General features: G+C 43.6%; 1 protein-coding gene across 1 annotated transcript in view; it reads right to left on the reverse strand.

The window, feature by feature from the left end:
* Positions 1–25,900, reverse strand: part of Osbp (oxysterol binding protein) — a 28,527-nt gene extending 2,627 nt beyond the window's left edge. The window contains exons 1-12 of the mRNA XM_021151572.3: positions 25,421–25,900; positions 20,793–21,001; positions 17,799–18,049; positions 13,754–13,952; positions 13,414–13,516; positions 13,075–13,129; positions 12,761–12,892; positions 7,677–7,922; positions 7,322–7,442; positions 3,271–3,374; positions 2,410–2,505; positions 912–1,093 (exon numbers count right to left, since the gene is read on the reverse strand). Coding sequence (XP_021007231.1) covers positions 912–1,093; positions 2,410–2,505; positions 3,271–3,374; positions 7,322–7,442; positions 7,677–7,922; positions 12,761–12,892; positions 13,075–13,129; positions 13,414–13,516; positions 13,754–13,952; positions 17,799–18,049; positions 20,793–21,001; positions 25,421–25,776 — 2,054 coding nt within the window. The 5' untranslated portion in view covers positions 25,777–25,900. The remainder of the gene's footprint in view (positions 1–911; positions 1,094–2,409; positions 2,506–3,270; positions 3,375–7,321; positions 7,443–7,676; positions 7,923–12,760; positions 12,893–13,074; positions 13,130–13,413; positions 13,517–13,753; positions 13,953–17,798; positions 18,050–20,792; positions 21,002–25,420) is intronic.
* Between the last annotated feature and the right edge of the window lie 891 nt (positions 25,901–26,791).

Here is a 26,791-nt window from a genome sequence, read left to right on the forward strand (position 1 = left end):
ACAGTGGGAAAACTCTAAAGCCTTATCAGGCAATCCCCAAAGAGAGCTAAATGCTACCACTCCCAGCCTTCTCCAGCATCATTTCAAACAGCAGTTGCCTGCAGCAGCTGCACTCAGAATTATCTCCACCTATCAGGAAGAGTGAACTCTACAACTGCCTCACTCCTATTGCCTGGGCTTCCATTTAGACCTCTGCCTGGGAAGATCTGGCTACTTCTGTAGACGCAGTTTAAGTATATACGATGATGGCCAGGCGTGGTGGCGCACGCCTTTAATCCCAGCACTCGGGAGGCAGAGGCAGGCGGATTTCTGAGTTCGAGGCCAGCCTGGTCTACAAAGTGAGTTCCAGGACTATACAGAGAAACCCTGTCTCGAAAAACCAAAAAAAAAAAAAAAAAAAAAAAAAAAAAAGTATATACGATGATGACCTGCACTTGTTTCCAAGCTCTGGGCTTTATCTCAAGGGTCTGTAGGGGAAATTGTTAGCCGGTGAAAAGCACCTTTCTCCCCAGTTGCTTTTGAAAAGCTCTGCTCTGAATTGAGAATGCAGGGCATGGTGGTACATGCCTGAAACCCAGTTCTTGGAAGGTACAGAAGAAGGATCAGATCAGGACTTCAAAGAGAGCCTCAGGTACACAGAAAGACCATCCTGGACTATGTAAGACCCTGTCTCAACAATAGAACTTTAACTAAACTATAGAGATTCCTCTGATTCAGTGAAACTTTAGAAAGGAGAAATCTAATTTGGCATATGGTTGGTGAGATAGTCTTGGAACAATCTCTTCAAAGGTTCTCATCCCCCCCCCCCCCCCCCCCCGGTCATTCCCACGGATAGCCATGGAGAATGCAGGCAGAATGCTGACGTACCACGCTAGAGTTAAAGGCAAAGGAAGCTGGAATGCCACACTCACGGTAACGGGTTCCTCTTCCACAGCATGACCCTGCTGTCTTCTGCTTCATGGCCTCTCTGCCGAGCATCACCCCCATTCTCCCCGGAGGCTGCCTGTACTTTGAAACAATCCATTTTCTCATCCCACGTCCCCAGGAGGGCAAAGTGAACTTTTCCTGATGGGTCTGTTACTTCACCTGTCACCTACAAGGATGGAGAGCACAGCTTTAGAGCAGAGCAAAACCGTGGGGTGGCTTACCTGACTAATCTAGAAACTAAAGTTCTAAAGTAATTACTGGTTAAATCCAGTTATCATAAACGTTTTGGAGTTAGCCACACTTATTGCTACTCATTTTTAAATATGATTTGAAACAAGACCAATGAATTGATGGCCTTATGATCAAAGTTTCTTATTGCATAGGAATTTCTGATGTAAAGGATGTAAAAGCAGAAAAAACACCTGACACAACTATTCTAGAAATTACACAAGTTCACAAACACATCTGAATCTCCATCTACCCTTCACCTTTTTTTATTGCTCTGTGTAGCCTTGGCTGTCCTGGAACTCACTCTGTAGACCAGGATGGCCTCGAACTTCAGAGGTCCTCCTGTCTCTACCTTGTGAGTGATGGAATTAAAGGCATGCACCACCATGCCTGGCTAGTCTTCATTCCTACAGGAAATTCTGTGACATGAATCACCTGTGGTGGAACACACATCTCTCCTCTGCATGTCAGTGGTCCTACTGTCTACACCTTCCTCTCCTCTCCATTCCCACCTTCACTTTCCTACTTTGCTTGTCTTTATTTTTTTTTAAAGAACTATTTATTTTATGTATATGAGTACATTGTTGCAGTCTTCAGATACACCAGAAAAGGGCGTCAGATCTCATTACGGATGGTTGTGAGCCACCATGTGGTTGATGGGAATTGAACTCAGGACCTCTGGAAGAGCAGACAGTGCTCTTAATCACTGAGCCATCTCTCAGCCCCGCTTGTCTTTATTTTTAAAATAAATTTATTTATTTTTATTTAAGTAGGTGTGTGTGGAGAGAGAAAGAGAGAAAGAGAGAAAGAGAGAGAGAAAGAGAGAGAGAGAGAGAGAGAGAGAGAGAGAGAGAGAGAGAGGGAGAACACCAGCCACATGTATCTAAGTGTCTTTGGGAGCCAGAAGTGAATATCAGATCCCCTGGAGTGAGTTACCAGCATTTATGAAGTACCAGATATGGGTGCTGGGAATTCAGCTCAGGTCCTCTGGAAGAACATGAAGTGCTCTCAGCCACTGAGCCATCTCTCAGCCCTTGTGCTTCTCTTTCACTTCCTCATGTTCAGAAGGAAGTGGTTCAGTAATGTATCCGGTTCCTTTCTAGTTTTCTTCTTTAAGTCTACCTTTTGGATCTGCATACTAAGGACACATGGCTTTCTACCTACCTCTCTCTCTCTCTCTCTACACACACACACACACACACACACACACACACACACTAAATAAAAAAAAATTTACATTTCAACCTCTCTTACCTTTCTTGCTACATCCCGAGAGAAGTAGCTATAAGGAACAAATTTAAGATTACACTTGTCTCCTGTCTTGTGATTTACAATGTCAATCTCACCAGACTGTAAAGTGAGAAGAATCATGGTTAGTTTTCTGAAGACTGACCTGAGTTTTACATGAGCACTCCTTTTGTGTGTCACATGTTGGTAACATGGCTTGACCTGCACACTGAAATGCACACATAAACTACCTCCTGAACAAGTCCCTCACTAGGACCCTTCTAGAATTCCTTTGCTTACCACAATTACAGTTTCAAAGTTCTTCCTACAGATCTCATTTTTCTCTCCTTTCTACCTTTCAAAGATTCAGCTTAATTCCACATCTTCCATGAAGCCCTTCTCCAGAAGACAGTGTTCCCTCTTTTCTGAATGCAGTTAAACCAGTCTCACCTCAAAGCTAACACTTAATAGGAAAATCTCTCAGCATATCTCCTGTCCTACAGTATTTTGTTACACTTTTCAACCTACACATGTCACATTTCTCCAATGTCTCAATAACTCCTGGAAAGTGTTCTCTAACTTTGCAACCCTAGTACTTAGGATTAAAGCATTAAAAGGTGGGGCCATGTAGATATGTCTTATGCCCTTTATATTGCCCAACAGAGTCCTACTCATCCTTGGTAGAAGTTATAATTTGATCATTCATAAATAATAATTTATAGTTAGAACTTTATGGAAGTAGGACTACTGCCCAAGAGAAAAGCCTTAGGAGAGACTGGTGACCCCGTAAAAACAGTCTGGGACAAGTTACGTATCCTAAATACAACACACCTTCCCTCCTGAAGAAGTGCTCTGAACTTCAGAGGGACTTTGGGTGCCTTTGCTCACCTGATCTATCCACAGCTTGCCCACAATAATGTTGTGTACTGTTGTGGTAACTTTTTTCCAAGTGTAATGGTGCCCAGTTGAGTGGAAAATGCAGTGGATAGTACCTAGAAGCAAAAGTATACAGCAAGGTGTCAGAAACACACTATCATACACACTAGAAAAAAGATGGATGTCCTTCTATTAATATCTGTTACTTTAAAAAGAAAACAGCAAGTCAAAAAAAATTAAAGCACAACTTCCTTAATTTTTTATAAAAAGGTTTATTTTATTTATACGAGTACACTTTAGCTGTCTTAAGACATACCAGAAGAGGAAATCTGATCCCATTACAGATGGTTGTGAGCCACCATGTGGTTGCTGGGATTTGAACTCAGAACCCCTGGAAGAGCAGTCAGTGCTCTTAACCGCTGAGCCATCTCTCCAGGTCCTTCTTTTTTTTTTTTTTTTTTTGGCTTTTTTTCGAGACAGGGTTTCTCTGTATAGCCCTGGCTGTCCTGGAACTCACTTTGTAGACCATGCTGGCCTCGAACTCAGAAATCTGCCTGCCTCTGCCTCCCAAGTGCTGGATTAAAGGCGTGCACCACCACGCCCGGGCTTCTCCAGGCCCTTCTTAAATGTTTTAACGGTTGGGTTTACTTTTGCTTACTTGATTTTAAGTATATGAATAAAATATAACTAGTGATGTAGGTAATAACAATTGATACATCTTAGCTAGGAACCTGTATTTTATAATACCAATTTCAAAATTAGAGAAAGAAGGCAAATGTGCCCCATCATCAGGAAAATAACCCTGCATTGTGGAAGGAACGTGTATCTGCAGTCAAGACTGGTAGTCAGCTGTATGGCCATACACAACCCACTTACCTACGGGTCATAAGCACAGGAGTGGGGAAGGAAGGGGAGATAAGGAAGCTTCAGGATTGGAACTAGACTACTGTGAGTTTAAAATGGAGTTGTGACAGTGCACTACAGTGGAAGAGATTTACAACATCAAAGGCAGAATTAGCTGAGCCTGGGGATTTAAAATCTATGTAGAGAAGATGGGTAAGAGAAGATAAGATTCCAAATACACCAAATTATATAAAACTCAAAAGAGGCCAAGAGTGGTAGCGCACACCTTTGATCCCAGCACTTGGGAGGCAGTAACAGGTGAATCTCTGAGTTTGAGGTCAGCCTGGTCTACAGAGTCAGTTCCAGGACAGCCAGGGCTACACAGAGGGCAAAAGCTTCAAGACATTAGATTAGTAATGACTTGGGAAATGACACCAAAAGTATAGGCAACAATAAAAACAAGGAGGAAAAAAAAAGGACAAAATGGTCTTTTTGGAAATTAAAGAGTTTGTACATCAAAGGGCAATACTATGGAGTAAAAAGGCAATTCACAGAATGGGAGAAAGTATTTGAAAATCCTGTTTTTGATAAGAAAACGATACCCAGACCAAATATAAAACTCTCAAAACTCAACAAAACAACTCAATTTCACAACTAACAAAGGTGGCTAGGTGTGATGGCACACAATTTTAATCCCAGCACTCAGGTGACAGAGGCAGGCAGATGTCTGATGGTTGGTCCTGGCTGAACAAAGATACAATGAGACTCTGTCTCAAAGAAACAAAGCAACAAGAACTGTCAAAGGGTCCACGCATGGTGGTGCTCACCTTTGTTCCTAGAACTCCAGAGGCAGTGCATCTCAGTACATCAGCCTTCCTGGCTGATGTTTTGAGATTCAGACAGCCAGAGCTACATCTCAAAACAACAACAAAAATCCTAAAAACCATTGACAACAGACTTACACAGACCTCTCTAAAGCAAATCCACAAGTCATTAAAAAGCAGATGAAAACATGCTCCACACCACTCTTACACCAAACGCACACGAGACACGCGAGACACACTTAACAACAACTAGGGTGGCTACTATTGAATGAATGAATCAACAACGGGGACATGGGATAACTGCAGCTTTGGCACTCTGCTGGGAGGATATAAAATGGTAGACTCTCACTGTAGAAAACAGTGTGGAAGTTCTCAAAACATTAAAAAGGGAATTACCATGTGACCCAGACTTCTACTTACTCTACTTCTCTATACACTCAAAAAAAACAAAAAAAAAGGGATGGACTCTAACTATTGCATATAAAGTCTTCTGTGAAGCTGAAGCTGAGTATAAATCTTAAAACATGGAAGCAACCTGTAATCATCAACAGGTGGCCATATTAAAAACAAAAACAAAAAAACAATAGCTGATGCATGTAATAGTAATAGCTTAAAAAGAGAAATTCTGACACTCAAAACTAAAGAAAAGGACCCTGAAATGACAAATACTTTTAAGTCAAAGATCTGTCAAAATTCTGCATCTGAGTCTGGAAGAAGGGCAAAGTGAACAGTTACTATTTAAATGACAGAGGGTTTCAGTTGTACAAGTTGGATGGCTCATGGTGTTCACATACCATTATGAATGTAGTAAACAATACTGAACTACACACTTAACATGTTTAAAATGCCTGGGTATTTACAATAAAATATTTGAGAAAAAAACATAGAAGGCCAGGAGACAGCAGAATAATAAAATGTTTGGAATAACAAAGACTCAAGATGTTAAAAAGACTACCAAAGGAAGAATTCTATATCTAGTAACACTATCCTGAGTAAGCAAGGAGAACTTATGAGTCAGTCATTCTAAGATCAACAAAATTGAAAGAATCCATCTAAGACACTCTGAAAGGACACAAGTCAATAACTTCAATTCACATTAAGAAACTATAAGAGACCAGTAAAGCAAACTATGTATCAAAGATAGCAACCTTTTACCCTATAAAATTTGCATAAGTAAATAATATAAAGTTATGTGATGAAACTATAAAGTAAAAAAAATACAATTTTCAGGGATTGGAGAAATGGCTCAGTGGTTAAATGTTCTTCCAGAGGACCCAAGTTTGATTGCTAGCATGCATATCTGGTGGCTCACAACTGTCTATAACATCAGCTTCAGGGCTTCTGACATCTCTGGCTTTTGTGGGAACTGCATTGAAAACACATGTACACACTCACACACAAACACACACACATTAAAAATAATAAAAATAAATCTTGACAAGGAGCCAGGCGTGGTGGCGCACGCCTTTAATCCCAGCACTTGGGAGGCAGAGGCAGGCGGATTTCTGAGTTCGAGGCCAGCCTGGTCTACAAAGTGAGTTCCAGGACAGCCAGGGCTATACAGAGAAACCCTGTCTCAAAAAAAAAAAAAAAAAAAAAAAAAAAACCAACAACAACAACAACAAAAAAATCTTGACAAGGTTTATCTGTGTACAGTCCTGGCTTCTGGAACTCACCTTGAGACCAAGGTGACCTTGAACTCACAGAAATCCACCTGCCTCTATCTCCCTGAGTGCTGGAATTAAAGGTATGCACCATCACATTCAGAAAAAAAAAAAAAAAAAAAAAAAAAAGACTTCAGACACACAGACATACACACACACAGTGAAGGGAATGAGAACAGACTGAGAAACAGCAGCAGCTGGAAGTTTCTGCTGTGCTTCCAACTCTACACACGAGGATTCCTAATTCCAGGCTTCATCTTTTTGGTCTGATGCAAAAATAACTTGTAATCCAAAAAAATGAAGCTTCATCTTACCCAGTCATTATGTAAACGACACACAACCCATCATGTAGAGGAGAGAGGACCATAGGAGAATACTAGCCAAGAAACCTAATCTTGTAATCCTAAATTCTACATACACATAGAACCAGACTGCTAGAGTAATGTGGAAACATCATTAAAAGAATTTTTTAAAGGCATGCTAGAATCTACATTCTAAGCTAGTACTTATAGACAAAAAGTAAATACATTAAAGAGACAAGGAATTTATGCACAATGAGGTCTTAAAAGAGTGCCTGGTCTCCTAACTCACTGAGAGCTGTGTAGTTAAACGATTGCCCAGTGCTATCTAGTGATACTGGTGCCTGAATCAGAGTTCCCATCTGATGCCTGGACCAGCGGCCTTCTCCATCATGTCAGAACACCTGTACTGGAACAAACATGGTGGCCTTACCAAGGGGCATAATGGAGAGGTATTTGCCTCGAAACTTGCTGGTGATTTTAATTTCCTGACGCAATGTCCAGCCATTTTTGGATTCAGCATGGTGCGCAGCAGCAGGGGGATGATGACTCACCTTTAAGAAATCAGGTGTGAGTTAACAAAGAAGAGTGGAGAAGAGAACGCTAGAGCCTGTTAGTTGGCGATAAACACCCAAGAGCCTCCCTTGATATTTTTACATCTACAACAGCAGGTGAGTAACAGGCTAGTGTTGATGAAAAAGCAGACAGACTGGGCTGACTAGAGACTGGCTTCTCAAAAACTAGCCTGTGGTAAGAAGGGAAAAGTGTTACCAGCTTGGGGTCTTTACCTGCTCACAGATGGACCGATACCCATTCTCCTCCAGTCGGTCAAGTTCAAATGTCTCCCCAAGGAGAGGGTTGAATGGCTTGCTGGTTCGGAAGACGGTAGTGGAATAGGAGGAAACAGTGAAGGCTGCAACATAGCAGAGCTGTTCTAGAGAGTTCTCACACTTTGCAGCTCTGTCTAACAGCTCATGGTATTCCAGATCTTCAGTAAGGCGCTGAAGCATGGACAAGGGCTCATTAAAGTTTACCTGTAAGCAAGAGAGAAAAGCTGAAACCTTTCCCCACACATTGAAAGGAGACAGCCGAAGATGGAGAAGATGCTTGAGACAGTAAGGTGATATAGCAAATAACCAGAAAGAGAAAAGAATTGTGGCTCTCAGATTAGACATTAGGTGCCCCACTCTCCTATTTGAGATGGAAACCATGCCTCTTCTATGCAGTACCGCAGACCCAACAACAGCCAGAAGTGACTTCATCAGGCAGGAACTGAGTGACTGAATTACAAAAGGAAGGAAGCAGGTGATGCTCTCACTTTTCAGATTTTACAGCTGATTCACAGCACTCATCACTAGATGACACAGTATGTGGAGACGGATCCAGGGAGCAAAGAACACTTCTGCTAGGGGAGATGTGCACCTATTCATTACACAAATATTATCTGAGTACTGTGTGCCAGAGACTACGTGGCCTACTTGGTGGAGGAGTGAAAAATAGACACTGCTCATACTGCTCCTCAGGAAAGTCAGTTACTTTCTAAAGTAACTTTGATATTTTATATAATTTTGCAAATTTAAAATTTGTACCCAGGCATGGTGCTACACACCTTTGATCCCAACACTTGGGAGGCAGATGCAGGCGGATTTCTGAGTTCAAGGCCAGCCTGGTCTATAGAGTGAGTTCCAGGACAGCCAAGACTGTCTTGAAAAAAACAAAAACATAAACAAATTGTTCTAAAGCCAGATATGGTAGCACATGCCTTTTACCAAGCACTCAGGGAAGCAGAGGAAGGTGAATTTCTGTGTCTGAGGCCAGCACGGTACACATAGCAAGTTCCAAAACATCAACAGCCAGAGCTACATAAGAGATCCATGTATCAAAAAAAGAAAAATAAACAAATAAATTTACTCTGTGGGCTGGAGAGATGGCTCCTTGGGTAGCAACTCTTACTCTGCAAGCAAGGATGAGGACCTGAGTTCAAAGCTCCACTACCTACCCTACTACCTACATTAGAAGGGCAAGGCATAGCTGCTTATGCTTATAACCCTAGCACTTGGGGAGGGAGGAAGGAAGGCTGAGGTAGAAACTAGCACAACCCAGGAGCTCAGCCTAGCGAGACAGAGAGTTCAAGCCAAGTGAGAGGCCCTGTCTCAGGAGAGTATATAGCTGAGTAGTAGGAAAAGCCCTTTTCTGGCCCCACACCGCACAAAAATACAAAGAATTTAAAAGAGAGAAAAAGAGAGAGATGGCTCAGTGGTTAACAGCACATGAGTTCCATTTGCAACGTCTATATCAATTGTCTTACAACCTCCTGTAACTCCTACTCTGAGGAATCAAATGTCTCTGGCCTCTAGCTACTTAACTCACGTGCACATACCCACCCAACAGACATATGTAATTAAAATAAAATATATCTTAGAAAGAGAGAGAATAAATTTGCTCTAGAAGGAACATTTAATTAGTCAGTAATACAGCAGCATGGGCTTAGATAGTACAGGCCTGAGCGCCATTACAGACAAAGGAGCTGTCTTCTTTCTTTTCAACAGTTTCTTCCTTACGCCAGCCTTCCTATGATACTCTGGCCTCAGCCTCCAGAGAAGCCTAGACTACAGAAGATGTCTGAATGGGCACAGTGACCAACTGTTAACAGTAAAGCCTGAGTCCTGCGGAGCCTTCCCTAACCACTGCAGCAGAATCTCTTAGTGGCGACACTTCAAGCAGAATGAAGTGAAATTTTCACACGTTCGAAGGAAAATTGTGACAAACTGTATCCTGGTGAATACTAGACATAGAGCAGAAGCTAGCGCAGAGTCTTCATATCACTCGTCTGCCACTGCTTTTCTTTACTATAACCCAACTTCTAATAAATGTTCCAAGAATCTCAGTTTCTTTGGAAGTGTCTAGCTTTATATAATGGTCATTTTACCACTTGGAGGCCAAAAAGAAACACATGAGTGAATATTTTAAGCAGAAGGAAGCAAAGACATCATTCACTGTCAATGGAGAGTTAGCCAGTCACAAAAGAGAACCCAGAGACTAGCAATACCAGGCCCCCTTGAGTAGGGGACAAAGATAGCAGGGATATCACTGCACTGCAGAGGCTGAGGGGACCTGGCAGAAGCTTAACATCTTGAGGCACTCAGGAAGCCTGACTAATGAAAACTAGAATCACACAGATCCTGTCAGAAGACTGCGTAAGAAGGAGCTATGATCTCTTACTGATATCTTATACTGGCAGTGCCCAGCTAAAAGCCAGCAGGAATAGAAGTCTAAAACTCACAGCCTAACCAGCTTTCCTGTGATATAATGCTGCTGGAGAAGAGGACTTACTTTATCTGGAGGCAGGTCAGGACTGCACATTCCTAATGGTGATGTCAATAAGGAATGTACAATGAAAGAAGTCACAGAGGCTGGGCAGTGGTGGCATACGCCTTTAATCCCAGCACTTGGAAGGCAGATGCAGGCAGATTTCTGAGTTCGAGGCCAGCCTGATCTACAGAGTGAGTTCCAGGACAGCCAGGACTACACAGAGAAACCCTGTCTCAACCCCCACCACACCCCCCCAAAAAAAGAAAAGAAAAAAAGAAAGAAAGAAAGAAGACACAGAGGTTACCTAGACCCAGATGCTGTTTCTAAGTAAGGTTTATATTCTGAGACAGTGATGGCCTGCCTTTCCAGCCCATCTTCCTACAGCTTTCTATAAGGCACCCAGTGATCGAGCAACTGGGATCTCTATTTAAGTTTCCCAAACACCAGTTGTTTGGGAGTTTCTCCAATATATGCTCACTCAGTTCCTTTTTTTTTTTCTTTTCTTTTTTCTTTTTGTCTCTATGTCCACCTTCACTTTATTTTAATTAATTAATTAATTACTACTACTATTATCACTATCCCATCATCATCATCAATCATCATTATCATTATTTTACATTAGTGGAGATGGAATATAGGGCCCTAAACATTCTAGACATGCATCTATAATCGATTATCACTGAGCTACATTTCTACTTTTGGGAATTATTCCTTTTAAATACTAAACCTTATACATGTATATAAAAACAACCTATTTGTTTTCCAAGGCTCAAATAATGAATCACTCCAGCATTTGTTGAGTGAGTGCCTGTGTCAGGCAGTATGCTGAGCATCAAGGACATACACAGCAGCAGTGCAGTTCCTGCCTAGGAGAAACAGTCTATGAACAGAAGCCTATGTGCCGAGAGGCTGAAGAGTGCGTTTTATTTCTGCTCCCAAGCACCTGGCTATGGACACAACACGCAGCCCCCAGACCCTAAGTCTTAACATCTAGACTCTTCTCGAGGTAACTATGGTCACATAAGCAAGCTATGGCCACGGAAATTCAAGAGATGAATGGACTATGCAATTTACAGGAAATGCCCTTAAAAGGCACAGCCTGCTCTTATTTGTCCATCTTCCAGCTGACTGCAAAGTATCCCTCTGATGGCTCAAGAAGCCACTGCAGACCTATGAATTAAGGCTCCTAATAATAAGTAGACAGCTACAAAACAGAAAGTCCTGACACTGTAGGTATCAGCCCCAACAATATACTTCTGGATTTCAAAATGAGAATCTGTTATAGGTGAGTGCCCACTGTTTTGTTTTGTTTTTGCTTTTTTTTCTCTGTAAAAAGCTACAGAGTAAAATTTAAGCCTTCAGGACCAGGTGGTCTCTATCTCACATCATTCAATACTGCTTCAACAATACAGCAGGCACAAACAGAAATAAATGAATGAGAATCTCTGTCCCCAAAAAGCTTTATTTGTGGACATTAACCTCATGAACTATTCCTTTTGCATTACTTTAGATTTAATAAATTTTAATAAAAACATAAAAATATATTCTTAGCTTATGGCTGCTTAGAAGACAGCCAGATTTGGCTCAAGGGCCTTAGTTTGCTGAGCCATGGTTCAAATTAATGTAGCTTGGGGTTTCTTTTTATAAAGTGAACATCTGTCTAAGAGGCACACCGGCACTACACTGGGCAAACGGGAAACACTCAGTAAGTACTTGTACAATGAATAAGCAAGCAGAGCACTGCCAAACACAAGCAGTGGGCCTTCTTGAGCACAGGGGATAACTATCTCACTTAAGTATGCTAGAGATTTATTAAAAAGACATTACACCAACAGCCCCCAACAAAAAATATACCAAGGGTTAGAGGCAACCCAGGTTGGCATGGAGGAATGTAGCCCCAAACTCTTGTCATTCCTCCTGGTGCTGGAATTAACAGGCTTGAATTACCACACCCAACTACTATATTCTTTCTTTTAATTTGGGTAGCTGTGTACCTGTGTGGTGAGTGCATGTGCATACCAAGGCAGACATCCACACCACCACCGATGCCTGACTTTTTTTTGTTTGTTTGTTTGTTTGTTTGTTTTTTCGAGACAGGGTTTCTCTGTGTAGTCCTGGCTGTCCTGGAACTCACTCTGTAGACCAGGCTGGCCTCGAACTCAGAAATCTGCCTGCCTCTGCCTCCCAAGCGCTGGGATTAAAGGCATGCACCACCATGCCTAACTTTTTATGTGGGTTCTCAGGCTTCCATGGCAGTACCTTTACCTACTGAGTCATCTCCTCAGCCCCACTACATGCTTCTCAGAAACAGACTTGATACTGTGTTATCTGTGCATCCGCCATGCCTGCCTGCCTGCCAGCCACAGGAATTGCTTATAGATGTTATCAAACACTAAGCAGCTAACTCTAGCTGATCTAGAAACATACAAGATCCATAGCCAGAACTACACCAGTTGACTTAAAGGGATGGTCTATGATCTGCTTGACCATGCTCCAGTGTGGCAAGAGTGACCCTGCGGTGGGGAGGACATCAGTCAGTCTGGGTGTCCGAGGACCTCACCGGCATTGGGATCTTAGAGAGCTCCTTTCCAATGCAGTTCTTCATGATGCTCCACAAGTTGAGGCTGTAGTTTGGCTTATATGGTATTCTGGTTCTCTTTTCCTTCTTGGTCTCCTCCAGCTGATGCTTGTACTAGAAGCAAAAACAAAGCCATTCAATCAGCCACAAAGAACAAAAAATCTGCTATCTATAACCTTCCCTTCCCCCATGCTTAACGAACAACAGGAGTTTCTATTTCTCTTAGCACTTCACAGACAAGTCCCTGGGAATCAAATAAAATCCCTCGACTGTGACAACTTGCAAATAAGAGTTACCTGTTCATCAAGGCTGACATCACTGCTGGCCCCACTGATATTGCTGCCAGTACGTCTTCATGGATGAAAAAACAGAGGAGAGTTAGAATAAAGACCAGAACTGAACTTTGGTCCTCACTAGTTCTTTATGAAGCACAATACCAAATATACTGCACATAGTTAGAATGGCTTGAGTTTGGGATCTCTGAAAAATTCAATATAAATGCTAACAGTTTTCCATCTACTTAACACCAAGAGCCCACATCCTGAGCAACCACCACCAGCTCAGATCCTCATGGAACAGAGTCTCATCATGTAAACACACATGTTCACTTTCTTCAACAGTCAAGGACAACTTACTTGTGGCCCAAATTTTCAGGCATGGTGATAATCTCTGGTGCATCAAAAAACTCATTCTCGTCATCTTCATCGCTCATGTCCCCTTTGCCAGAACAGCACTGATCTACAAAGAGAAAAGCCTCATTTGTTTTCTGTGTTATATTTACCAATGCCTGGCACAGTGGGTTCTTTTAAATACTGACCACAAACAGAGCAACAATGGCAGAAAGCAGTAGAAAAGCAAAAAGAAATCAACAGCTCCAAATGCATCCATGAGCCACCAATTGCGGAAAACGTCTTCTGTCACTGCAGAACCATCGTGATCATCCCAGAACAGCTATACAAGAGCCAAGTGTCCTACCTTTAGCAGACCCGGCGCTGCCCGGAGTGTTTGCTGGCAGCACTGTGGCTCCCCGGAAGGCTCTCTCCAGGTGATTGTGCTGCTTTGCCAGCTGCTCAAGAGTTTCTTCCAGTCGGATTCGCTGGTCTCTTTCATACTGTAGTGACTTCTGCCACTTCTTACTATGTGTCTGGGCTAACATGAGGAAATCTCTGCAAGCCTATATAGAGAAAGTGTTAGTTAAGGCACCTCAACTAGTCAGCCTCCCCATGAAGTCACCTTATTCTGGGAACACGAGAAGGCATACGACGACAATTAAGTACTTCCTGCTATTCCACAGTTATCAGGGACAGCCAGCTGTGTGCTGCAATCAAGGTCAGACTTGGGAAAGAGTGAACACTGTTGTCATAGTTCTATTTTCCTGGTCACAGGACCAAGCAAATACCAAGTGAGCAGCAAACCCAGACAAGGCATTTGTGGCAGCAGCACAAAAGGTGGGCATGTGAACTGCACCCAGAGGGCAACTGGCTGAAAGGCAAAGGGCATGACAACAGCTTTCAATAAACCAACCCAAGCACGTAACCCAAAGCTGAGAACTAAGAGCTGGCAGGTGATCCCTCTCTGTACCTACAACACAGCCACACGGAACTCATTTCTTGGGCACACAGCTTTCTTCCAGCCCTAACCACTTAGGCTGCCCACTCTGCCTGCACTGCTCCTCCCTCTCCCCTCTCTCTAAGGACCGAGGACAAATGGCACTTCTGTGGCACCCACTCTCCCAAGCAGCCAGTTGTTTCTTCCATCTCCTTACCAACTGCAGCATACTTCTACTTCACACATGCACATGACTGAGTGTCTTTCTCTCCAGAGGGATCACAAGCAATGTTAAAACACATTTTAGAGCTTATTTGTATTTAGGTCTCCAGCTCCTAATACATAGCAGGAGCCTCATAAAGTTTGCTTAATAAATAAAGGAAGGAAGGAACCAATCTAAGCTTAAAACTGTATTCCCTGTTACAGAGAAACTAAAAGGTTCTATTAGAATGTCTGCTTCCATGGTTTCAACAATTGCCTACAGGTCCACCAGTGGCTACTAAATCAGTGATTCCAAATTGGACTCTTGGAGTTTCAGACCAGAATATCCAAGTGCCTATTCAATGGCTCCAAGTAACTTCAAAATCAGTAGGTCTCACGCTTGATTCACCACATTCTCTTGCTGCCTCATTTCTTTCTTCGAATTTCTCCATCCCAAAGCAGTTCTAGAGCCTTTCAAGCTGCCCAAGCCAATGGGGAGTCTCTCAGTTTTGCTTCTTTCTTCACATCCAAATATCAATTCCTAGTGACTCTCCTTTACTATTCTGGAGTCTGTAATCTCTTTCCATTCCTCCACAGTAGAAGCCGTGGAGCCGACATCTGAAGTGGGGCTGGCTGGCCTCAAATCATAGCTCTTTCCTGCTATCTAGTTAAGTTACTGATCTCTGTGCTTCACATTCTTTGTCTGTGAAAGAACAAAAACTAACAACAACAGAGACACTCCCCCAACCCCCCCAGTCACACTCTCCACACAGAACACTTAGAACACTACATTCAGGAAGGCTATAGTCAGACCACCGAGCCCACTCATCTGATCTGTACCTTCCAGCCTCCACTCAAACCTCACCTCTATAGCTACCGCCTTGCTCCAGTCACCAGTAGTTCCCACACTGAGGTCGAGACCAGGCCTACATATAGCAGCATATCGCTACCCCCAGCAATTCCTCTCCTTCATTCTCTTCTAATAATACTGATAATCATAAAAATTTGGCAAGAACCACTGGAATGGAGGTACATATCTCTGATCCAAGCACTAGGGAGGCAGAGGCAGGCAGAGCTCTGTATTTTGGGAGCCAGCCAGGTCTACATCACAAGTTCCAGAACAATCAGAGCTACACAGAAAAATCCTGTCTCAAAAATTTGAAAAAAAAAAAATATATATATATATATCAAGAGACTATGGTACAGCCAGGCACTTTGCCAAGCATTTCAAATATATTACCTAAAGTCTCTCAACACTACCATTAAAGATCTACTAGTACCAAACCATTTACAGATAAGAAATAGAGATGCAGATAATGAAGGACGCGGTTGGAGTCCAAATCTATACTGCCTTCTTTCTAGGCAGACTTTCACTCTCCCTCAGCATTTAGCTGAGGTGTTAGCTCCTTTAACCATCCGAGTACATGCTGAACACCTCTAGGGTACTGCCTATGTCTACCCTATCACACACGTAGCTGCTCAGGCTGGCTTTGATCTCTTGTTTCTCCTGCCAAGGTCTCCAGGGTGCTGAGATTAACAGGCATATGTCACCATACCTGGCTTATTTTTAGTATGTATAGTGCATTTAAAGCCTTGCTATTATAACAACACAAGAATAAAAAGTGCAGCTTAGGCAACAATGAGATTATGACAGGGACACTGGCAGTGAACAGCTAACGTCTATCAAGTTGTTGGACGACGTCTCAGTGTGTGTTGAGGTGAGAATCAAACCCAGGGCCTGGAGCATGCTAGGCCCACTATTCTAACCCGGAACTGCATTCCTCTCCTGAAAGCTTGGCTCTGACTTCCACGAGTTCATTCCTTGACATGACCTTGGAGATGAATAATTTCCCATGGAACAAAGATGGGCAATTTCCAAGAGAAAAGGCTAAAGCAAGACTTTGGGTTTATAAAGCAGGAGTGTTTTATTTAGGAAAAAAAAAAAGTCATATTAGAATAAAAAAAATAAAAAAGAAGACTGTCAGACAGTTGAGCTGATAGTAATTAGAGGACCTGGGTTTGTTTTCCATAAGGGCGGATTGTGGCCACCAGTAACTCCAATCTCAGGGGTCTGATGCCCTTTTCTGGCCTCCATCAACACATAAGAGGTGCATGGACATCCATGTAGTCAAAACACCCATACACACAAAATACAAAATGGGAAGTCTACATATTTATTATGGGTCGTTGGTTTGTGGAATTATCAGGTTTCCTGGTCACTGAACACCCTTGTCAGCACTGACAAGGTGGCTAACTAACACTAGGAGGTAGCTAACCTTCCTGAAATCCTGAAGGCAAAAAACTAATTTGACTTCTTTCTGGCTGGGGTAAATCAGTTCTGAAGGTGTTCAACACTTAAAATAAAACTTAAAACAAACTACCATCACATAACAAAGAAACAAAATGAGAAAAATGTCACCTCAGGAAAAGGTCTTTGATGTTCAGGCAGCATAGGAACTAAACTAGTTCTCACGGTCACTCCCTAAACAAGGGAGATCTGGCACTCATGAGGTAACTTAACCCATTTAATTAGAAGGGGCGAGAAGCTCTGCAAAACCGTTTCTCACAGAATACTCGTTCGTCTCACTTACAAAATGTCCTTCAGTGTTTTTATGTGAAGGGAGCTAACATAACCCGTTGAGTGAGAATCAGTTAGCAGAAGAGGAAAAACAGCATTGTAAAACCTGGTATTCCTTTCATACACCTATCAATTTGTCAGTGAGGCCAGCAATGCTCTGTATTTACCCATTCTTCTAGTGCCTACGTGGAGTGTTCTAGAATCAAAGACTCACACTGAACTAACTAGAATTACAAGTTCTTGACAGCCTTTGAGCTGGCCCTGCTTGCCATCCCGAATGCAGACTGCCTTAGCTGTGCAGGGTCTGACTCCAAGGAGGAAGGAAGCAAAAGCTCACAACAGGGCAAAGGACTCAAGAGGACCTTTGAGTCTGACACATTAGGTTAGAAAAACAGAGCAAAGAAGAAAAACCACAAAGGAGCCCAACTAATAGAACCTCAGATGCCCTGCCACTCAAGGAAGGCTGCACCACTGGACTCCTTAGCACCGCCCAGAAGAGGAAATGCCCTTCTGACCACGTGAGCAGAACACCTTCCCCCTGAGCAGCTGGTCCTGTTTCATGCAACCCACAATGTAACTTAAAGCACCTGATGATGGAAGCAAGACCTGGTATAGTCAGTGTTTTAACAGTTAGTTCCAAGGGGTCGGAAAAGCACTACATTTCTGAGAGGAACTGTCAAAGAGGTTACTCACATTGATCATGGCATTGGATGTTATTCTAAAAAGCGTGGCTCGTTCATTGACCTGCTTGATTTTCTCATTGCTCTCAGCAGGCAGCTTCAGGGACTCCAGCTCACTGAGGGAACGCTGCAGGGCGGTGCCATGCTTAGCTATCAAGTCATTGCACGTGCTCAGGTCCTCCACTTTGCTGGAGAGTGTTCGCAGGGTGTTCTGGAGCTCAGTCTTGTCAGTTTGTGAGACAGACTCTTCATCTCCTGATTCATCTGTAGGGATGCCAAGGTTAGGTTCTGCCTCTAGGATCAGGATGGAAAGTTGGAGCCCTATCTATCTACCTACCTGCCTGTCTGTCTGTCTAGCAAACCATGTGCATTCTGAGCAACTGAGGGCTTGCCACTCCCCAGGAGTCCTCTAGAACAGTGGTTCTCAACCTGTGGGCTGTGACCCTCTAGGGATTGAACAACCCTCTCACAGGGGTCATGTAATCAGATAGTTACATTATGATTCATAACAGTAGCAAAATCACAGTTATAAAGTAGCAACAAAACTAATTTTATGGTTGGGGTCACTACAACTTGAGAAACTGTATTAAAGGGTGGCAACATTAGGAAGGCTGAGAAGCACTGCTCATAGTGTGGCCCAAGACCTACACTATGCATAGACTTGAAGTGCATCATGATGATGCAAAGTCTCAGGTCACACTCCTGGACTTTTAGATTCAGATGGTGAGAGGCAAGGTCTGGGGACCTGCATTTCTCTTTTAAAATTATATTTATTTACAACTTTATATGTAGGGGGGTAGGGTATGTGTGCTACAGTGTACATGTACATGTCCGAAAATAACCTTTGGGGGTCAGTTCTCTCCTTCCACTGTGCAAATCTCAGAAATGGAATTCAGGTTGTTAGGTTTGGTAGCAAGTGCTTCACCGGCTAAGCCATCCCACTGGACCAGAATCTGTGTTTCTAATTGTGACCAAAGTAGTCCTAATATCCACGAAAGTTTAGATCCACTGATGGACAGGATATTATGAGAAACTGGATGCCTCTTAGAAACATATAACTAGATCTCTCAATTCTTTTTTGAGGCAGCTTCTCATGTAGCTCAGGTTAGCTTTGAACTTCCTATGTAGCCAAGAATGACCCTGAACTCTCGATCCTCTTGCTTCCACTTCCTGAAAGGTATGACCACCATACCTAGTGTTGAAGTTCTGGGGAATTAAAGGCTTCGTACATAGTAGGCAAACACTCTTACCAAAACTGAACCCCAAGGAGCCTTTAAACACTGAAGATTCCAATCTAATCCAAACTATTATTAAGTCCACCATTGTCTTTAGGGTGGCACGCAGGCCACCTGCAAAATGGGTTGAGAATGGAAGAGTAGCTTCTCCTATGTCACACAAAGCTACTGAGCTCCAAGGGAGCTAAACCTCATGATGAGCTTACCTGACTCTAATGCCCTCCAAAAGCAAACCAAGAGAGCTCTCAAGTCATAAACCGAGGAGGAGCTGGGCTGTTCCTCTCACTGTTGGCTTTGTACTTAACAGTTCGACACTGCAGACTGTTTTCCCAGCAATGTCACTCCTTTGTGAGCTAACATCAGCCCTTAAATTAAACAAAGGAACAAGAAAAGGTCTGTCCTCTCTCCTGGACAGAGGCAGGGGCCAAGGTCAAAGCAGAACCTGTCACCACAGAACTGATAAAGCAATGAAAACTCCTCTCATGGCTCAACAGACATCAGGCACCAAGCTAAGCAACTGGCAAACAAAAGCTGACATCTCAGTTCTCTGCCAGTGTGCAAGCTCAGTGCAATTATTATTATCTTCAGGGAAAATCCTATCCTTTTCTTTAGAGGAAAAAAAAGCTAATTTGAAAAAAAATTATTTTTACGGTTTTAAACTGTATTTGTGTCTATGCTCTTCTGGGTCAAAGGTGGGCAGATCCTCCTGGAGCTAAACTCAAGATGTTGGTGAGCTTCCAAACATGAATGCTGAGAACTGAAATCTCTCCCTCCGCCAGGACAGGGTTCTTGCAGCCGGATAAGACTGGTTTTTGGGTCATCTATCATGACTGTTACAACTTCATTAACAAAGAAGAAGCTACCAGAAGCTGGGCCTAAAATTCCAGCACTTGAGAGGTGGAAACAGAAGGATCAGACGTTCAAGGTCAACTTAAACTACAGACAAGACTGAGTATGAGGACAGCCTGGGGCATGACTGTCAGAAAAATAAAAAGAAATCAAGAGAAGAAAATTTGGCAAGGGTTCAAATTATGAGTTGTAAGATTCCTAATTCTGAAGCGGGGCAGTGGTGGCACACACCTGCAGAGGCAGGCGGATTTCTGAGTTCAAGGCCAGTCTGGTCTACAGAGTGAGGATAGCCAGGGCTACACAGAGAAACCCTGTCTCAAAAATAAATAAATAAATAAATAAATAAATAAATCCTAATTCTGAGCTAGTACTAAAGTAATTATGTCTCAAATATTTAAGAAAGGTAACTGATATTAAAAATAAAAGCACAGACCAAGCACTAGGCACAGTAGAGAATGTCTTTAGTCCTAGCACTCAGGAGGCAGAGGCAGGAGGATACGGTTACAGGCCATCCAAGGCTACTACTAGTAAGACCATGAAGCAAAAAATTTAAAACAACATTTTTTTAAGCATAAGTGGTATGCCATATCTATAGGACCAAGGTTTTTCAACTTCAGCCAGCTGAAGGGTGGAGATGCTATTCTGTACCTCACAGGGCACTGAGCACTATCTTTGGCTTCTAGTCTCTATATGCCAGTAACACCCCAGCTTCTTTTATTTTTAACTAAAAATATCTCCAGACATTATCAAATGTCATATGTGTATATGCAGGACTGAACTCAGTTCACAATCACTACTCAAGAGAAATAACATACAACAAGAAGACTGGGATATCTAAGACATGGAACATAATCAAAAATGTACACTGCAGTCAGGGTTGTAAAAAATTGTGTTTCCCAGGCCAGTGTTCCTTTGCTCCATACCTGATTCGGCCAGCATCTTCACAGCCTTGGCCTTGGCCAGTTCTAAGGCTGTCACCCAGCGCTGACGCTCTACTTCGGAGCTGGCCTTCAAGTGGTAGGTCTGAGCACCGCCATTGGAGATGATGAAGTTACAAGAGTCCTCCACAGTGATGTTGGCTGTGGCGAGGTTGATGGTACCTCGGCAGGTGTGTCTCATCTCTGCCTTGGACCTGCCATAACAAGACAAAAAAGGCTAAACAGAAAGGTAACAGACATCTGCCCTGCTCTGCCTTTAGTTCCTCTTATTAACTCTGGGCCTTTGAAAATTAAGTAGTCTTAGGAAACAACAAATTCTTGTTTTATTTCCTTCAAACAACTCTTGGAAATTTAAGCAGTGAGAAATTGCTTTCAGAGCTTGTAAGCACGGTTTGTGAATCAGAGTTTATTGCCCCACTGTTCCTCTTACTATTAGCTTATAAAAATACAGTCTTTACTGAGCTAGAATTGCATGAACTATTAATTCAGCAGTTAATTAAATACAACTGACTGAGTTTTGAAAGGTGGAGAGAATCGTGGAGCCACTACCACATCCGAGTGTAGAACAGCCCTAGCTCTCTCATGCCCATTTGCAGTCACAAACCACTTTTTACTTAGCAAGTTATAAAACACTTTATAACCTTGTGCAACAAAAATTTTTGACACTCTCATTCTCTAAGAATAGCTCCATTTTTATACACTGAACCACCCCCTCACTGTAAATCAGCCCAAATGGGAACTGTCATGCCATGCTTAGGATTACATTGCCGAAATGTATAAAAGGCAAACCACCCTACCTGAGTAGACTATTAAATATTGGTTATGGCTCAGATGTAAGAAGTAATAACTATAATAAAGAATAACCACGAAACAATCACCAGGCATTTTAATCTTTTGGAAAATGCAGTTTCCTAAGTTCCAGGTTTTTACTGGTGGGAACTCCTAAGCCGTCCTATTAATAGCCAGGAAAGACTCAGCAGGTCTGCACTCAAGAGGGCTGGGTGTAAAAATTCCCCCAATCTCTACTGACAGCTCTATTAATAGACTAACTTCTGAACTTCACAACACTACTTGGTGACAACAAGCTACAAAGCACTGGGCATAAAATATCGACTCACATTAAACATAAACTCCCAGCACTACTGAGCACGCAGAGAAACCTGCCCATTTCCCCACTGCCACTGGCTACACCCAGGGACCCTCACGTTGAAACTGCAGTTTCCCCTGTCCAACTCAGAACATAAAGAGGTCAAAGTCCTTTGCCACAGTACAAAGCGTAGAGCCAAGCAGCCAAACACACCTGGCACATCCAGAATTCCTACATGCCAGAAATGGCACACACCCTTCCCAGACCCTAAGATTTGATGTATTTGAGAAAGTCTGTTCAACAGATTCACTGCTGTTGACCTTGTCATGTGTAACTTTTTTTCTTTCTCAAATGTACTAATGAGCAATAAGAGATCACAGGGTGGGGGTGAGGGTCTCAAAGGACTGGCCATTTTCCATGCCCTGCACCTGCCACACTGTAATGTGAATCCTTGTTTTTTCTATCCTTAGCACCCCCTCCAAGCTTCAGTTACATTATGAATAATGCAGGCTGAATTACAGACCACAGCTGAAGGCCAGCTTACCCTCAGTACATGGGCCTTCTATCACAGGCCTCCTTATTACTTTCCACTAACCACCTCCTAGGATCTCCTCTGGTTCCACCATCTTCTTGGATTAAAAAAGTTTCTCAGATAATATAAAGTCCATAGCTGGTTAACAGACACTAAGAAACACTGGGAGGGAGGGAGGCTTGCCCACAGAGCTCTTATGCTTAGAACTGAGGTAGGAAAGATTCTGCTTTGAAGTTCTTCAGCCATTACAGTATTACAGTTATTTTCTGGGTAGAAAGTTCTTGCCTGAAAAGGCCAGTTGAAATTTAATTTAATCTTTGGAACCTAGAAGGAAAACTTATTATAGCCTGCCATAGGTGTTTTTGAGAGAAATGAGATTTTGTGTAAGAGAGTAAGTTATGGGGCATTTATGTAAAGAAACATAAGACAAAAGGCTTGCTCAGGTCTTTTCTTCTGTAATCAGAGGATGGAGTCTATGAAGAGAAAATGGATTTTGAAAATGGCATACATCAGAGACTGTAGGTGCTGAACATATGACATTCAGAGGAGGAATGCTAACACAGCTAAGTAGCTCTAGGAAGGAGATGGGGACCACAAGCCCCCTGCTAAGAATAAACTGCCAACGCAGCAGGAAGGATGTACTTCACTGAAATTCTGCGGGTGTGGGGTAAGGATCAGATTGATAAACTACACCCTGTTGATCGGTTGGCCTGTGAGTGGAACCATTGTACTTGGCATGACAGGCTAATGGCATATCTTGCTATGTTTTGGAAGGTGTTTTATGTGGAGTCAGCTTCTGTGAGAAAGAAGGTTAAAAAAAAGCAGCAACAAATATGAAGAATAGCAACAGGGTACATTATTAATATCCAAGGTCAACACTGACCAAGATTTATACTGATCAAACAATCAGGTATCCTGCAAAGTAGATAATGTAAGAACTTAGTTGGATTAAACCATCAGAGAATATTTCCATTTTTTTAGATTTCCTGTATTTTATGTGTCTTTTGCCCGTGTTTATGTATGTTCAGTAAGTGCTCGTCTCCAACCCAAGACTACACATTATTAAAGCCCTTAGGTAATACAGTTGGTTTTTTGCTTGGTTTGGTTTTCGTTGTTTTGTAGCTGTAGCTGTCCTGGAACTTGCTATGTAGACCAGGATGCCTCAAACTCATAAAGATCCACCTGCCTCTGCCTCTTGCTGGGATTAAAGGCTTGTTATCACTATATCTAGTCCTTAATGTACAAGTTTTAATAGGAGGAATCAATGTTACTAGAGATTTATGAACCAAGTCAGGATATGAATCATTAGAATAGTAGTCAATTAAAACAAGACATGGAGCTTGAACAGATGGGAAAAAAAAAATCTCTGAGCCAAAGTAAAACTTTAAATGTATGTTATAACCCTAAAATGAGCTATAGATGAGTAGGAGAAAGGGTTATATTAAAATTAATTCAGAATACAATAATGAAAATGTCACACCTACTAAACAACTAACGTTGCTTAAGCATCAAGGATGAGCTAAGGCATTTTCTATGTGAGGAGCGATAAAAATGTTCCCACCAACAGCCTCTAACTCTCGTCTTCAAGCTTTCTTTAAAATTCTCTACGAGCCAAGCCAACGATGTTCATGGAGGTTATTCGTCCCCCATGGGCCTCCTGATAGGAGAGAAACTACCGGTGAAATTGAAAAGGAATACAGGCTGAGTCACGCCCCCAGCAGTGTCTTGGGTTCCCAAACTGGATGGACTGTGGGAAGAGATTTCAACCAGAAATGGCATTATTATACTCAGCAAATCCCTCTTAGAGTAGACGTCTGTACTTTCTTCATGAGACACACTGTAGCACACTCTATAAACCTAAACCGTGTCTTAGGTAATTATCTCTGTATCTAACTGGTTCATGTAGCACTAACCTAGGTTTTAGGTTTTAAAGTATGAAGAGTAATTTCAAATCCTAATTTCTCCAAGACCCTGGGAGAGCTGCCCATGCTAAGTCTGCTTTCTTGTCAAGAACATGGGAACATGTCCTAACTCCCAGGGAGATAGGAGATCTATGAGCACTAAATGAACAGTTGCATGTAAGACATCCAGCCACAAAGCAAGGCTGGTGGGAAAGCTTATAACCTATCCTCAAATCACCTCTCAACACCTCTGTCTAGTAATATAAGCCCCAAAGTGTGACATGTTATGACCATGCTATGAGTCACAGTAAGTATACATTAACCATACCAAAATAAGCACTGTGAAACCTTAACAATCATTTCAAAAACATGTGTTCTTCCTTTAATAAAACTTGATCTTAAATAAAACTAAAACGTACACGGTGAGTGCTAGATAAGACAGTCATTCCCATGGGAAGAGGTGGGGCAGGCAAAAGTAAAAGCTATGGTAGAGTACACATCTCTATTGTGGACTGTCTAGACCGAGAAAGTACGCGCATGCTTGAAGAGGTAAGACATATGGTGGACAGAATCCCAGAGTCTCCCTGTGTGTGGTATTCTGATGTCTGAATGTGTATACTGAGAAGGCATGGGCAGGTATATCAAGGGTGTATCAGAAACATTAAATTTTAGAGACTAGAGCACAAAAAGTTAGGAGTTGAAACTTCCACTGTAAGTTCCTGAGGGACAGTGCCCGGGCTCTCTCTGTCTGTGCCCCTCCAGCCTTACAACAGTGCCTTAGTTGCAGAATTAGCGATTGCACCCACGTGGTAGCGGAAATACAATGGCAGAGCAGATGCTCTCCAAACAATTGCTGACAGGAAAGACCCAGGGATGGAGGCAGATGAGGCACTAGGGGCGGGTGACAGCGGAGACAAGAGCAGTGTGTCAAATCTGCAGGTTCTGACTTCTGCAAGCTGTCAACCTGTGCAGGTGACAGACAGCGACCCAAGGCGACCTTGGCAGTGAAGCCAGCCGGCGGAGAGTGACAGCGCGGGTCTGTGGGCTGCACAGGGGGGAGGCCAGGTAAGCGTGGCGCCCCGGAAGCAGTTACCTGTAGTAGCTTAGGAGCCCGTTGCTCAGCACGAACCATCGCCGCTGGTAGCCTTTGATGTAATTGGTCCATTTGAAGAGCCAGCCCTCTCTAGCCGAGCCCGAGCCCCCGGCGCCCGAACCGCCCGAGCCCGCGGCTGGCGGTGCAGAGCCCGGGCCGCCTGCCGCCACTCCTCCGGCCCCGGGGCCCGGGCCGCCCGCCGTCGCCGCCGTCGCGGCCGCCACCCCGGAGCCGGGCCCCGCGTCCCCGCGTCCGCCGCCGCCTCCCACCGCGGGTGGACCCGCGCCGCCGCCGCCCGGAGCCGCGATGGCTGCCGGGCCCGGCCCCACCACTCCTCTCAGCTCGGTCGCCGCCATGAGCCGCCGCCGCCCGGAGAGACACGACCGGAACCGCCTACGAGCTCCGCCGCCGCCGCCCGGAGCGCCCAACACGGCTAGCGCTTCAGCCGCCGCCGCGCAGCGTCCCCGCCCCGCCAGCCCCGCCGCGGGAAGGAGGGCTCGACCGCCGGGAAGGAGGGCGGCGATTGGTGCCGCCAAGTGTCACTTGCGGAAGACCCCGCGGACATTGGCATTTCTCTCGGGCCTGTCATGCTACTCCGCCCAGTGAGAAGCTCAAGGCGCGACGCGTCCTCCAGGCCTGCTTTCGATTGGCTAACAGGAAAGCCAATCAGGCAGGGCTACAAAATCATTGGTGGCTTTCCGAAGTCCGAGGACGGGAGAATGCAGAGCGCACGGCCGGTTTGGCCTCCGAATGGCTAGTACTTCCGTCAGTCATTACAGTTTATGCTTCTGTCATTGCCACGTCACCCCCGCCCATCGCGCTGCCCTTCATCCTCTTCCGCCCTTACGGATTGGTGGTTGATATCAGCTGCTCAAGCCTTTCTACCAATTACTGAATGCATTGAAGTAAATGGGGCAGAGTCCAGCCTTCACATACTCATTCTTATTTTTTATTGGCTGACACCTATGTCTTTCACCTGTCGGTGGAGAGGCAGGGCTATGATTGGAGATGATTGGTTCTGGAAATTGTCAGTGAAAGCTGCAGTTGGCCGAGATAGCAAATAAATTCATGGATGCACAAGTGGGCAGGCACGTTTGCAGCTTTAAGGAAGTGATGGGCCTCTATAAATGCTCTTGATGTGGGTGTGCTGTGGAATTCCCACCTTCTCAATTGAGACTTGCAGATGGCCTTAATAAAGAGAGATGGATGGTTCCTGGGTCTCCTAGGGATTCCCTTCTCATGTCCTGCTTCCGGAAGAACCGAAAGAGAGCTTCCTCGGCCCCCTCCTGGACTCACGACTCCCCCAATCCTGACCCCATTCCCTTTCCTGGTTTACCCTCTGTCTCTTCACTCTAGATTCTCATACACTTC

This window comes from Mus caroli, unplaced genomic scaffold (assembly GCF_978045245.1).
Source record: "Mus caroli unplaced genomic scaffold, Mus_caroli_1 scaffold_20, whole genome shotgun sequence".
In the NCBI taxonomy this organism is placed as follows: Eukaryota; Metazoa; Chordata; class Mammalia; order Rodentia; family Muridae; genus Mus; species Mus caroli.